This window comes from Marmota monax, unplaced genomic scaffold (genome assembly GCF_021218885.2).
Source record: "Marmota monax isolate L192 unplaced genomic scaffold, Marmota_monax_Labrador192_F-V1.1 WCK01_AAM20220418_F8-fsc00044, whole genome shotgun sequence".
Classification (NCBI taxonomy): domain Eukaryota; kingdom Metazoa; phylum Chordata; class Mammalia; order Rodentia; family Sciuridae; genus Marmota; species Marmota monax.
This window is the reverse complement of record NW_026695198.1, coordinates 17104465-17120275: the sequence shown is the minus strand read 5'-3', so window position 1 is coordinate 17120275 and position 15811 is coordinate 17104465. Positions and strand designations below refer to the sequence as shown.

Genomic DNA, 15811 nt, shown 5'->3' with positions numbered 1-15811 from the left:
AGGGACCAGGCATGCTTGCCTGGACTTAGTCCTGGTGCCTCCTGCTGACCAGTTTGAGAAGACTAGCACTCTTCCCCAGAGCTCCCCAGGGAAGTGAACTTTGCTATGAAATGATCCGTTCAAAACTAAACGTAATATATGTTAATGCAAAAGGAAACCTTAGCATAGGTTATCACTACAGTGTCCTGATATCACAAATAAACCAGAAACCATCATGGTTTTTCAGGTTCTTTGTGAAAATCATCGTGCTGCCCTCTGAGAGGCCACAGTGCCCATGACTTTCAGTGAGTATTCATAATCAATTTCCTCTAGCCTCTAGTCAATCATTAATGCCACTCCTCTAGTTTTCTGTTCCCTTCTATTTCATTTCCTCATAATAAACATCTTGGAAATTTCTATTTTGTTATTTATTCTGTAAAACTAAAATATAAATGACCAAGGTCTTTTACTCGGTGATTATCATCACATGGGTATAGATATGTTTCTGAGTTAAAATTTATTTTCAGTTTGTTCCACTACTTACACATGGAGAACCTAACAGAAACTAATTTTAGAAAGGACTTTGCTAGGGATACAGTTTGGTTTTTAGCCAAAAGGAGAAAGGATATTATAATCTCACTCCTGAGATTTTGGGGTCATAGTGACAGAAACATAGGGTTAAGAAGCATAAGATGGATCCATTCATTTGGGTCCACTTAAACTTAGGATTCATCATGCTGACTTAAATCCTATGCACTGATCATACAAAGCTCAATACTTCATAATTAAAGAGGGTCAGTTAAAAGATGAGAATAGGGAAATAATTAGAAAAGGTGTAAGACACTGAAATTCCCCATTGCCCCTTTAACAGAGTCCCCAGTATCACTCATACAGAAGTATGAGGTTTATCTAGGCACCAATCTTGGTAATCACAATTCTCTGGCCTCTGTCTGGTTTGGGACAGGACGTGTGAACCAATCTGATCAGTGCTATGAGGGAAAAATCTGTAGGGACATCTAGGAGCATTCTTCTCTTGTAAAAAAAGAAAACCAGAAAAGAAATGGTTCATTATCCTTCTTTCTCAGGGCCTGGTGATTTGTGAACATGGTGTCTGGAACTGCCATAGCCATCCTGCCACTAGGCAAGGTGAAGCTAACTCGCAGAAGATGGCAGGGTCAAGAAACCCCAGGGCGGCGGAGCTGGGACACTGTCTTATTTATCTCTATATTTTCAAAGTCTCTAACATCATGTTATTTTCCACAGTCGAGGTTCCACATTTGTTTGTTAAATTAATGAACAAACACAGGAGAGTAAAGTTATATTTTAAAACCATATTGGAAAAACATGGACATTGAATAAGAAAAATCATCATATAGACAATGAGAAACAGGTAAATATTCAGTATTTCTAGGTAGTAGAAATGGTATACTATTGAAACACATGAAATCAAGATTGAATAGAAGATCCTATATTCTGAATAGAGGAGAATTTTTGGTATACATGACAGTGGAAGATTGCATAACATCCTAATTTGTGTTTTCCAAATACTGTGTTTAGTTCAGTTCAACAGATTTTTCCTCCCTCCCTCCCTCCCTCCCTTCCCCTCTCTCTCTCTCTCTCTCTCTCTCTCTCTCTCTCTCTCTTTGTTTTTAGCATTTCCTGTATAAGAAGCATTGAAGCTACAAAGATTTAAAACATGGTCCTGCTGAGGTAGGTAACCCATGATAGGCTCATGTCTTATATCCAATTTATAAGTTGGGTATAGCAATTGAAATTAGACAAAAGAAATGACTTCATAGTAATAAACACAACCTGTCAGTGTTTTGAATGGATGACTAAGGGGCCACTGCTTTGCTGCCTTTAGTTATAGCCCTCATGAGGGGAAAGATGACAAAGTATGGAAGTTCCTTTTTATTTCCATGACTTGGGTTCAAGTCAGCTGTGAGATGCAGTCAGCTGCTGCCAACTTGTGATAGGTTGGTACACCTTTCCCAAACCCGTGTTTTGGGGTCTTCAAGTTGGTAACATGCAATCTACCATGGATGGTATTATTTACACCATGAAAATGGACAAACATTACAAATCAGAGCTTTTTAACACTTTGATATATAAGGACACAACTGGTTTCAATACTGTAGGTATGAAGTGCCAGTTTACTGGTAATGGAAGAAGCGTTGTCCACACAGAGGATCTGGCTGTGAGAACATGGTTGCATAATAAGGCTCGGCTCCTATACTGTGGACTCTTAGGCAAGGGCCAGGAGTGTTACCCTTTATGCCTATCACAATGCTTTTGAGTAGATGCTCAGTAGGTTTGCTTCCTTGAAGTTTATTGATGACACAATCTTTATTCCTTGTTGAAATACAGACAAACTTTATTAGGATTATTTCCTCATTTGTCATAACTGGTTTATTTTAAGAACATTAATAATAATAAAAATAAAATGGATACCACAATTCCTGTAGTGATTTTGAATTTTCTCAAGGCTTTCAAATTCATGCATCATTTTCTTATGCCTACAACTCTGAGGAGTACATAGAGTAGAACTACACTAAGATAAACATGACCTTTCAACTTCAGAGCCTTTTGGGGGCATATTCCAAAGTATTTGGAATTCCACTGTCATTTTACCATGTTTCTTTACCTTTGGAGGCAGTGTGCTGATAATAAAGTACTCTTGTCTTAAATACTTGCTGTGTCTTTCTTATAGCCTAATAGTGTCATTGAGCCTTTATCCTTTAGCATTTCTAGGCCTGGAAATATGAATCAACAGATTTGGTCTTTTCCATAGCTCCAGTTCTGGATATCACTGCATTCTGACAGAAAAGAAATCATCACCATTTCTTTCTGATTATTTGATAAACAGTTACATGAGTTCTGGCTAGTAATAGATGTACATTTAGAGTAGCCCTCAGAAAAACTTAAAAAGCTATTCACTCCTAGCTAACTAATGGAGTATCTAGACTTTGTTGGATAGCATGTCCTCTAGAGAGAGAGAGAGAGAGACAGAGAGGAAGAGTCAAAGGGGTGTTATTTTGCTCTCACTCTCATTGTAAATTTCACTTGCCAATTTATTTTCCCGCACAGGCAAGATTCACTTGAATGCTCAACATAACAGTAAGCTAAGCAACCAATATTCAGGAAAAGAAAAATTCTTAACACAAAAGTTACATGCTGGCAGCTTATAGGCCAAATTAGGTCTTGAAATATCTTTTTCTTATCCCATATTATTTTAGACTTCAATTTTCCAAAGTCATTTTCTTTAAAAGAAAAAAAAAAGAAGGATCAATATGATGTGCCCAAACTAGATCTAAAGGCTTGCAAGAATTGAGGGCTCATTCAGAAGTATCCACTGTTCCCACTGACATGCTTTACAGGGTCTCCTCTCACCATAGTTCTTACCACTCTCCAATTGTATTACTATGCTTATGAACAAGTCACTTCCCCCTCCCGCTGTCCTCAATTTTGGTACTGAGGATTTAACCCAGGGGCATTCTACCATTGAGCTACATCCCCACACCTTTTGTTTTTTATTTCAAGACAGGTTCTCACTAAGTTGTGTAGGGCCTTACTAAGTTGCTGAGGCTGGCCTTGAACTTGCAATCCTTGTGCCTCCTGAGTCGCTGGGGTTACAGGTGTACATCACTGTGTCCAGCACAAGTCAGTTCTTCATTTGATCTGTGCTTACTCCCAGTGTATATGTAAATGTGTGCTATCCTGATTTAAAGTTTTAACTGACGTATACCTTCAGTGCATTTATGTATCCCATCATCCCCTTCATTATTTAGCTGACCATGGATGATGTCCTATGTTGGGGGGGACTGAAAGAAGTAACTGCCAAAATACTGCAGTATGCACCATAACAAAGCGGGCACATGCCACAGAGTGGGCAATGGCAAATTCTCTGGAATAATGTGGAAATCAGAAACATCATCAAAGAAGATGTGATTAAGGTTATTCTTGTGGAGTAACCTAAAGCTTGCTGGCGGACAGGGAGGGAGGGACACTTCATGAATACAGAAATGTGGGAATAAAAGCTCTAAAATGGTAAGGAAGACCTTGGCCTGTTTTGGAAAGCAACATTTTAGAGCCTTTGGGTCTCAGAAATTCTGAAGCCAAGACTAAGTGAGTTGGGAGAAGCTGTGTCTATTAATCCTCTCAGGCCTCTATGTCCTCCAAAGCAGCTACACCTGTATTCAGAGTTAGTCTTTCTAGTAGTTTTGGCCCAATAGCAATTGTCTGTTTTCTATATCTAAAACCTGGTCATCTCATTCAAAGTTTATAGCCTAGGCTGGTAGTGATGAATATACATCTCTCATGAGCTTGTGGCCCCGTGTTCTTAGTGAGGAATGGCCATGGATAGGATTTTACAGAATTTTCTTTTTCTACTGTCAGTATGTGTTGTTTTGGGATGCTATGTGAAGATCTATAGCATCTTCTTCTTGCTATCTTAAGTTGTTACGAACCAAAGGAATAACTTTATATGTCTGATGGTGGTAGGTTTAGTAAATGTTTGTAGAATGAATGATAAGAACTGGACAATCATATTAAAGTGATTCTTAACTGTATCTTACTTAACTTTTTTTTTCCTGTGCTAAGAATTATCAGCATTTCCAAAATTAATTTCAGGGTACTATGGCAAAAATTAGCTAGTTAATTTTAAAATCAGTTAGGCATTATTGGCTAATGTTCAATCTAGTAAAGAATAGACACTGCTCCTCAACTCAAGTTACAGCTACTTTAATGATGCTAAGTCAATATTCAAAATATTGCATTTTTGTTCTTCTATTGATTTAGTATGGGCTAAACCCTCATGATTACTATCAAGACTGGGCAGTTTATTATGTAACATTTGGTCATTGCCACTGTATTCCACAGGAGAAAATTTCTTAAAACACTTTCCTTTTTTGTTTTTAACTTTGGTTTTTAAATTCCTAAAGTTCTAAATTGAGGTCTTTTTTTTGTTTGTTTTATCACGGGGGTGAAGACTGGTAAAAACTGGGAGTACTATAAAGAATGATGCCAAAAAATTTAGTGGTAATCTGGTGAACATTTACTGAGTGTTTGTTGACAATTTTAATGTAGCAAACTTAATGACTAGAGGAATAATCACAATGTAAAATGAAAGTAGAAGCTAAGTGAAAAACTATAAATAGAAATGAAACTATTTTAATATTTAGAAACATTTTTCAGATACTAACTATGTGTTTGTCTTATTTATTAAATATGTACTTGTGAGTGAAATTTTATGATATTTACAAATGTGGAGATGAAGCTTGTTGTCCACAGAGTATTCATTTACTTGCTAATATTCTACAAGCTATTGGCGATCATCATTCACCTAATGCCTCTTTAGAAATGGGTGGAAATAATACATACATTCCCACACTAAGATATTTGCTATTGCTGATGAAATAAATGCAGATTATGTTACTATTATTTGAACTCTGATTTCTTTGTGTTAATTTCTAAAATTCAACAATACTATAATTCAGCCTAGCTGTAAAACATGTAACTTAGAAACTAGGATTTAAAAGTGACCCAGTTATTAGTTACTCTCCTTATATCAAAGAAGACATTTGGCATTTGTTTTTTAGGGATTGGCTAGCTTCTCCACTTGAAGCAAAGTGTGAAAGATGATATATCAAGAACTATGTAATGTTTTGAACAACCAACAATAAAAAAAAAATAAAAAAAAAAAAAATAAAAAAAAAATAAAAGTGACCCAGTTATGAAGTGCTCAAAAAGAGCACAGAAGTTCCCCTTTGGAAAAAAATAAAAAAGCATTGTATATACAAAAACAGCTACAACAACAATTACTTTCATGAAAAGCACAAAAAGAATATGACTGCCTTCAATTTGCATGCAGGTGGTGAATCTCTGAAGTGGTATTAAGGGATGAATCGGGTGGATTAATTTCCAGTCTTTGATATTCATTAACTCCAGCTTCAAAAAAAAAAAAAATACAAGGAGATGACACAATTACCCTCAGAGCTTCACCAGTGAGCAGCAGCTTTACAATCTCAAGTTCATAATGCCATACTAATTGATCAAGAAGGGGCATATACCTTTAGTGAAAAAGTACTTGGGCTTTACTATAACAATGATGGTATTAGTCTTTGGGAGAGTCGACTTTACTTTGCAAATACTTAGCAAAAGAGTCGTCATTATTTATTTGCTTTGCCACCTGTCAAGAGTTAGGCCCTGCATGGTTTTCAGTAATTCTCTGCCAAGCAGAACTTAATTTTGGCCTAAAGGTAATAGTGGCCAAGGTACAATATTCCATTTCATTTAAAGCAAATAATATTTAGTCTGATCACACTATTTCCAGTTGTAGATCACACAACCTTTCAAAGATGGATCCTTCAAAAACACTTTAGTAAAGAAACAAACTATCTTATTAGAAAGAAAAACACAAGTCATCAAGCTGTCTCAGATCTCTTCTGGAACAAAGTGGCAAGAGGAAGAGAGATCATGAAGAAGAGAGATGTTCTTGCACTAAGAAGAAGCGATGACTGGCTTGATGCTTATTTACCTCTGGAGCTTCAAAGATTTCAGGATCACCATGTAGGACTGGAGGAAAGAGGGCAATCAGGTCTCCCTTTCGCAGGCAGTAGTTGCCGTTCTCTGAACTGAGAGTGAAATCCTCTTGCACAAAACGAATGCTGCTGGAATACGAGTGTAGCCGCAAAACCTCAAGAATGATGCTATCTGAAGGAAACAGACAAAAGCTTACTGAAAAATTGCTGCTTTGAAAGGTGCTTTCACTTAGACAGTAACACTCAATAGCCGTGATTGAAAAGGGAAGGCATTTCTTCAACACATCCATTGAACACCAAGAGGGAGCCAATGGGGGCTGTGGATGGCAAGGGTCAGGAGTGGGGTGGCCTTGCCCCAACATAGCTGAGGGGGGTATTTCACAGGTAAGAGTCAGCAGTGCTATGTTCAGGCAGAAAGAATGTTAAGGGGATACACAGCATACCCTTGGAGAGTTAAATCATATTCTACTTACAATACACTCCTATTGGGTTATTTGACCAACCTAAAGCCAGGCTAAGCCATTTAATTACCATTTAGGCAGTGAATAGTAAAGTAATTGAGTAGTACTTTCTGAGACAGCTTAACACTTAATTTCTTTTATGCTAGCTGTAAATAAAATGTGAGTCAGCATTTGTTGGAAAAATTTCAAACAAAAATACTTTAATAAGATTCAGAAGAAAACCATATTTTCCACAGTATCCAGGGAGAATAACAGTCACCATCATCTCCTGGAAGATTCCAGAAGCCGAATGTCCTTGCTTTCCCAGTGGCCTTCACCTTTTGCTCCTAGCACGACAGATTTTATGGCTAATTTCCGGCAATTTATCCTGGCAGTTTGAGGAGGAATTCCTTTGGGAATAATATGCATAATTTGCATAAATCATTCTGATAGCATGCATATCAGCGTGTAGCTCCTGTCTAGGTCTGCATCTCTCCCTTCATAATCAAAACTGACTATGTTTCCACCAGCGTGAATGGGTCTTAGAATATAAAGCTTGATTCTTTCTAATCAGCAATGTGAAAAGAGCTCCAAATGGAGTTTTTTCCCCTTTCACATGATAACAAATGGTTGTGTTTATGACTTGCAATTTAGCAATCACACACACACACACACACACTCGAAGGCCAGTTTCTTATTGTTCAGCAAAACTCTGACACACTGAGTATCCAATTATTAGATTATTAAAGGCAGGACCATCAGGGAGGGCTTGCATCTGGCAAAAATAAAAATAAGTGTTATTTCAGTAAAATTTCAATCTATGCACAGCCTGCAAAGGGATATGAAGTAGCTTTGGGTGCCTTCTCCCAGGAGGTTTTTCCTTAAGCATGCATTTGTCTAAAGAAATGAGGCTGCGGTCAGCTCTGTGTGGGCAGTGTGGTGATTCAATGTGACGTACAGTGAGGCTGTGCATATTCTCTTGGACTGCCTTCGTTATTATAATCAGGCAGAGTCAAATCGGTTTGCTGGTGATGAGGCCAGAAAAGAACTTTGGTTTTGGAACATGGACTCTACTGCAGATAGCCACAAGGCACCTGACACGACGGATTTCAGCTGGCAGGACACCAACAACCAACATTTCTATGGTGAAAAGCAAGGGTCGGCTTCCCATGTACTGCTGCTGGCCCTGTTGGACCAACAATAGCGTAGCATCATTTTAGCTTGTGGTGTGAAATGGTAGCTGACATATGTAGCAGTGCTGTTCACCCAACAAGTCCAGTAGGGGTGTGGGAAGAAGAAAAACAAAAGCAAAATAATGGTGGGGTGGCTGCTGTGACAGGGCAGGCATTTAACAGTCCAAATAACATGGTCACATCCGATTGGCCAGTATGCTCTCAGGGAACATGGCAGCTTGCGCCCACTGCAGTATCACAAATGACAATTGGGCAAGCATATCTTATGCAGAAGTTAATCACAATAATGGAGCTCAAAGTGTGGCTCAGCAGTCAGATCGTAAGTGACAAATCTGTTTTACCTTCCAGTACCAGTTATGTGTGCAAGACGAGGTTGGCTCTCGCTCTGAGCGATCATGCCGATAATCATTAGACGACAAAAGTAATGAGTTGCGTTATTATCAGCAATGGAGAGTCAAGCTTACGGGGCTCTGCAGTACCACATACAGACACAAAAGCCAGCAGCTTTTCCACCAGCCCCAGCACAAATTCGGGCAGAGCTATATGTTGAGAAGAATGACAACTGCACAATAAAAAAAATTGCAGCCTCTACTTGTAGTTGTCATAGTTGAGCAGACACCAGCCAGTGCCACTGACAGACCAGCTGGGCCCTGGGAGGACTTCCATGCTACACCAGGAGGTACAGTAAATTATCCTGCACGGTAGAGCAACATCTGTTTCTGTGCTAGTGCCGAACAAACAAGGCAATTTAAAACATACCAAGGGATAACCAAGCAACAAATGAACATGACCCTCATTTTTTCCCCCTTCTCACACACGAGGTGCTAAACTTCATTGTGCAAGCATTCCATGAAAGAGAAGCCAGGTTTTTATTTGATAAGGTGTTGTCAGAGAGATTTTACATATTTCCAAAATGGAAAGAAAAAGCTTATAGTATTGTTATTCTTAGAATCTTCCCCCTTCTATCTTCATTTCTTTTATACCAAAGCTAGCACTCAGTTCTCAATTCGCTCTAGAATTTAAAAAAAAAAAACTTTCCACATACTTATAAATATTCAGTCTTTAAACCTAATTTGCTATACTTAGTTCACATGCCTTCAAGCATTTGTCTTCCAATTTCCACTGAATAAATGCGTACTAATGAGAACTAGAGCAAGCTGCTGAGGCAAAGCTGGGTGACTTGGGTCTGGCCTGCCACCAGCTTGTGATAGGCGGGCAAATTGAGTTAAAATGAAAAGTCTTGTCAGCTGAAATTCAACATGGTAGCCAAACAGCAAGCTGTCAATCATCCAGCCAAAACAAGGGACTGCAGGTAATAAAAGGTCATTGTGAATCATTAGTGTACTTGGCTTTCATATGGAAGTTAATTTTAATTAAACATGATCTCTCTCTGTAAATGTTTTATAAAACTTATTGTGCATAATGGATTGTTAATTTACACTAACATTTAGCAGGTAATAGGACCTTCTAATTATTAGAATGCATTGTAGAAAAATGGCTATCAAGATTGCAAATATTTGGGGGATAAAATTTACACCAGCCACTGCAAGGTGCTAACAATTACAAGTGTGATTGAGATAAGGCTGCCTGTGTATTATTAAGAACCGAGTTTACTGATTGGTAATGAATACACAAGGAAAGCGGATTACAAAAATTCCCACAACCAACTCAAAATTTTGGGTCTGTGCTACCTCTTTTACCTGGCTAGCAAAGACTTGTTTCTCTTATCAGGATATAAAACTATTCGGATGAAGTGTCCCTTCTAAGCAAAGAGCTGAGGACGTTTTACAATATAGCTGGAGGAAAATAGAAAATGAAAGGATATGCTGGCAGAAAAAGGCACATATACTTTCTCTTTTGCTCTCAGTTCTCAACTCTGGCTGGAATAATTGACAAATGACTCTCATCTGCAGATTTAAAGTACTAAAGCAGATCATGACAATCAATAATGCATGTTACAATGCAAATGCAGATAAGCACATCAGGGTTTCTGCCTCACACTTAGGCCATGTCTGTATACGTGGAATGAATGTACTGTGACATGGCCAGGCTGTTAATTTGGGTCATCTTAATGATCGGTGCAGGCTGGCATGCCATCTGATTAGCCATGGTGATCACCGGATAGCAGTGATGGCTGGAGTGAAATGAACAGTCAGGCCTTGCTGAAGTCACTGGGGCTGAACACTTAGGCGGTCTTAAAGAGATGGTGGATGGGAAAGGGGAAAGGAAGGGTGGATATGAATACACTCTGTTCCAGAAGGTGTGTTGAAATGGAGTGAGGCTCAAGATATGTGTGTATCTGTGTACACAAGTGTCTTGACATAACCTCTTCCAGTCAGATGAGGAGGTAAAAAAGAAATTGTGATAACTGATCATAAATTTAAAGCAAAATCACAATTTCTTGGCTCAACAATTGTGTATTTGAATAAAGTTAAAAGTAAGTCTGAGCTGGTATGAAGTTCTACTTTCCTGTGTGTTGCAGACACAAATTTGGGTTTACTGCTAAAATACATAAATGTAAATTCAACATTCATATATTCAACAAATATTTATTAAGTTCCTACTCTGCTCAGAGCACTGAGCCACTGTTGCTGGTGAGGAGAGGGACAGCAATATGGATCTGACCTTCATGCACACAGCATATAGGGAAGAGTGCTCTTGAGATTCTACATAAGACACTATAAAATTTCCTTTTAAATTCATTTTAATTGATAGATGAAATTTGTATTTATTTATGGCATACAATGTGATGTTTAAAAATATGTATGCACTGGGGAGTGGCTAAACTGACCTAATTAACATATGTATTACCTCATATACTTATCACTTATTTGTGATGAGAACACTTAAACTCTATTCTGTTGGCAATTTGATATTGTGCAAATTCTGATTGTATAACTCCAGTGATGACATCCTGAAAGCCCATTTTAGTGAAAAGTTATGCTTCACATTGAAGTGAAATTTTCTTCCCTTTAATTTGCCTTTCCCTTCATACCTTTATAAAACATAGGTAGAAAAGTCTAATTCCTCTTCCACATAACAACCCTTTAAAAATGTGTCAAGACAACTCTCATGCCATTTTCTAATTGTGTAAAGACAACTATCATGCGGTTCTCTAATTGTGTGTCAGAGATGATAAGGTAGTCAGTCTTTTGATGCACTGGATGAGTTCAATTAGCCAATGTGCCTCTTAAAATGTGGCAGAACTGGATGTACTATTTCAGTTGGAAAAGTAGAGAGGAATTCTTCTGTGTCCTAAACACCAAACGTTTACTGAAATTCCATGGGAGTGGAAGAGGAACAGACTTTGAAATAATCTTCACTGGCTTGTTTTAAGTTTTCTGATATCCCAAGTTATCTGAAGTCCTGGCTGCCCATTAGAGTCACCTGGGATTGTTTAAAATAAATACTCCATCCCTGCCAATAGACTCAGAACCACTGCATTAACTAAAACCTTGAAATTACTGGTTTTGAAAGTTGGCTGTGCGTTTGAATCATATCAGGATTTTATAAGGCCATCAGCCCTCACCCCAAAACAATGAAATCAGAATTTCTGGGGGCAAGACCAGGACAACTAATTTTTGAAGAAGATGATTCCAATGATCAATCAAGGACAAGAATCATGGCTTTGCATTGGTTTCTTCAAAGCCATACATTTCCTTATCACATTCTTTTGCAATTTCATTTTAGATCTACATACAACAATCTGCTACTTTAATTCTTATTAAAATTCCCCTCAAATTCTTTCAGCTTCTGTTCCCATCATTCACTATCTTATAAAATCTTTTTAGCTTTGTGCTACAATGAAAAATTATCTGATAAAGATCCAAATCAGTGTATTTTGTATTTTTGCTAATGCTTCTTTGTATTACCTATAAAAATCTCACTGCCTACACTGTTAAGTTTCTGAATGCATCCCTCAGTGGACGATGGCTTCCCTTCTCTCCAGCCTAGAAGATCCTGACTTAAAGTAAAATTTATACCCTGTCAATCTTCCTATCAAAAAAGATGATCTTCAGCAAATGTCACAATTGTCTAACTTAGGTAAACTTTTAATTTTTTAAGTATACAAGTATTTTATAATACTGAATGAGCCTTTCAAAACAATAGTCATAATTGGGATAAGCATACCACACAAGTGTAAGATGCTAATAATAAAGGAAACTCTGGGGAGGTATATAGGAACTCCTTCTACTGTCTAACATTTCTGTAAATTTAAAAACATTCTAAAATGAAAAGCTTCTAATGGCAATCTCTAGCTCTGTCCTAACCCTCAAACCCTGCTGCATTTGAAAATGAGTAATACATATCTTGTAAAAAATAGAGCTCAAGATCTCTGGTCCATTTCTAGAGAAATTTTGTCTGAGGTTAACGGTGGTGATGGTCAGGCAATGAAGTCAAGTAGACTAGGCATCAGTTTCTGGATCTGCTCCTGTCTAGTTATATGATTTGGCTTGCCTAGATAATATCGTTGAACTATACTATCTAATAATTAAATAAAAATAGTAATACATGAGAATTAAGTAAGCTAAATACATGAGTTACTTAATGTATAGTGAATTATTAATATTATTAGTCTAGGGATGAAAGAAATATCATCTATATTTTCTTATCCTGAAGCTAAAAATTCAAGTAACTGTATAACAATTTGGCCCACATTTCCTGATCATATGCACGTGCATATCATGGCTGGCTTCATAGAGTCAAGATATAAAGGATTCCTCTCCCCTCTCAGTTGGAACAATGAAAAGGATTCCAAGGGCTCTGGGATCAGACAGATCTGAGGAGAAAAATGTGGTCATGGTCGTGGTCAGAAAACCTAAGTGCAAATCCTTCCTCTCTCTTTTACCACCCCCCACTCCCTTAGGCAAGTTATTTAGACCCTGATAATTTTCTCCTTTATTACAATAACGACAAAATAGCAGTGCCCATATTTACTCAGAGTATCTTGGTGAAGAGCTCATGAAATAGGTCTATAAAATTACACTGAAATATTGAAATCATGTATACATTCACTATGATAATGTTTAATGATGATGATTATTTCTTATTAAAGGATCTTTACTTTTTCTAACTGATCTTTCATTTCTGGGTTCCTCTACCCTACTCACCCCAAATGCCCACAAGCAATGGGTTTAAATATCTTTAATAAAATTTTGATGGGGGAATCAGCTCAGGCTCATAATCCAAAGAATTATAATAATTTATGATCTCCTTTAAAAAAAAAAAAGCCTGACAGGTTTAGCCTAGCTCTTGTTTTACAGCACCTTCTTTTATTCCAATATCCCTCAAAGAGACCACATTTGCAGCTTTGCTCAATTTCAGGATATATAATCAAACAAAATCAGGTGCCCACAATTTACCTGAGCTGTTGAGGAGTTATAATTCATTTTACCTTATGTGTTAACTAGAATTATTTTTGCTCTTTTTCCGGATGATGCATAGAAAAAGCATCCCTGTGGGGTAAGGCAGACCTGAATACGATGTCAGTTTGGATCTCAAGTAATTGAAGAGGAAGAAAACAATATCAACTCTGGACGGATGTCATAGAGGTTAAATATCATTTTGGTGATAATAATAGGTAACATTTATTGAATCTATACTGTGTTCCATTCAACTGTTATTTATATCCATTCTTTCAGATAAACTATGAGATTATTTGCAATTATCAAGATTATTTGCTATCAATTTATCAAAATTTCAATTGTGAGATCTTTGCTTTCCTTGTGTTAATATTTTTCTTATCTTTACCTTTCAGGATCATCTTTTATCCTTTTCTTTTCCTGTATTTGAAACCTGGAATTCTAAATACTACTTATACCCAGACTTTTCCTAATGAAAAACACTTAAAAAATTCTTACTTTCCTCACAGAGTTTTTCAACATCCATTCTTTCAGCATCTTTTCCTGTTGAGATCTTGACACCAAGTAATAGTTATCTGAAACTTTTTGCATTTATTGTTAGTTTACATTTTATTTAGACTTGTAGAATTTTTTACTGAACATTGATAAATAAGAATTTTTAGTGAGGTCATGATAAGTGAGTACCCTTCATTTAATAAGATGGATAAATTTAAAACAATATACTGTCATGTTTTCTTTGTATAAAAGAAAAGAGTAGAATGGTTTTGAAAAGCGATTCTCAAGAGCATTGGAAAGAGCTGGGCATGGTGGTACAGGCCTGTAATCTCAGTGGCTTCTGAGGCTAAGGCAGGAGGATCACAAGATCAAAGTCAGCTTCAGCAACTTAGCAAGGCCCCAAGCAACTTAGAGAGACCCTGTTTCCAAAAACAAATAAATAAATAAATATATAAAAATGGCTGGGGATGTGCCCCTGGGTTCAATCCCTGGTACCAAAAAAAGCACTGGAAAGAAAGCACTGATGTATCACACAGTTCATGCTCCTTTGTTAAAGAGCAATACTTGTGATCGACCTATGACTAAATGTAGGGGTCATCTGTTGTTTAACTGATTCATTAAAAATCTATTTCAATCTCATTAACCTTATATTTGTGAAAAAAAAGTGTGAAAAAGTATCTCTTTTCTAGGTGATAATGCACTCCAATGTTTTAAAGTCTCATAATGAACAACACTGGTCTTTGCTGCTGACCAAGTTCACAATGAGCTTTGTAGCTGCTGAAGGCATAATGACCTTTGTACAGGTAGATCTCAACTCACTTGGAACTTTCGGTTGTCATTCACTGAGTGATGATGGTAGGGGAGCTATACATTTATGAGGGCTCTAAGTACGAAAGTGTCCAGGTCCATCTATTGAGTTAAAGGAACCCAAGTTACAACTGTAGAACTTGCAGTTTCTTCTGATCAAATAAATCCAAACATTTCTGATTTAATACTATGGTTTAAAAATATTTTTTTTTGTTTCAATGACAAGGAATTGAGAACAAAAATAGAGTTGATGAGTTTCAACTGAATTTTTAAGAATTATTATTAGTACAGAAGACAGATACACATCCCCTGAAGTTTATTCGCATGACTTCCCTATATGTATCATCTTATTCATATGATGATATGGAAATTACTTGAACATACAGCCAATGCAATCTTAAAATTTTCAAGAAACCGTAAATATTCTACCCAGAAATACAAATACAATGTATCCAAACAGAGATAACCACCCAGAATTTTACAAAAATGTTGTGCATTTCTGGCCAGTTTGCTTTCTGCCACTGCCTCTGACGGATCTCAGCCTGACCAGTGGGAAAAATTTCTACAACACTTGGGCCATTATTCTCAATGCCAACTGGTGGTCAACTATGATCAAGACTGGGAGGGCCTTTGTTCTCAGAAGTTACCCTTAAAGAACCTGGACGAATTTAAAAGATAAAAAGTTGAGGCCAATATATGCTAAAATACTGGCCTGCATAGTCAAAGGAGTGAAGTGATACAGATATATAAATACTTGAGGGGCTGGGGATGTGGCTCAAGCGGTAGCGCGCTCGCCTGGCATGCGTGCGGCCCGGGTTCGATCCGCAGCACCACATACAAACAAAGATGTTGTGTCAGCCGAGAACTAAAAAATAAATATTAATAAATAAATAAATAAATAAATACTTGATTCTGCATTTGTCCAAAGGGACTTGGAATATTGTCACCTAAAAGGATATCAGAGAATGAAATGCTAATATGGAGGAATAACTCAT

The 15811-nt window shown here is 37.2% G+C and overlaps 1 protein-coding gene across 1 annotated transcript in view; it reads right to left on the bottom strand.

Annotated features, from left to right (window-relative positions):
- The window catches only part of LOC124082036 (cytochrome P450 7B1), a 181093-nt gene that overhangs the window by 8098 nt on the left and 157184 nt on the right, over positions 1-15811 (bottom strand). The window contains exon 5 of the mRNA XM_046428475.2: positions 6515-6690. Coding sequence (XP_046284431.1) covers positions 6515-6690 — 176 coding nt within the window. The remainder of the gene's footprint in view (positions 1-6514; positions 6691-15811) is intronic.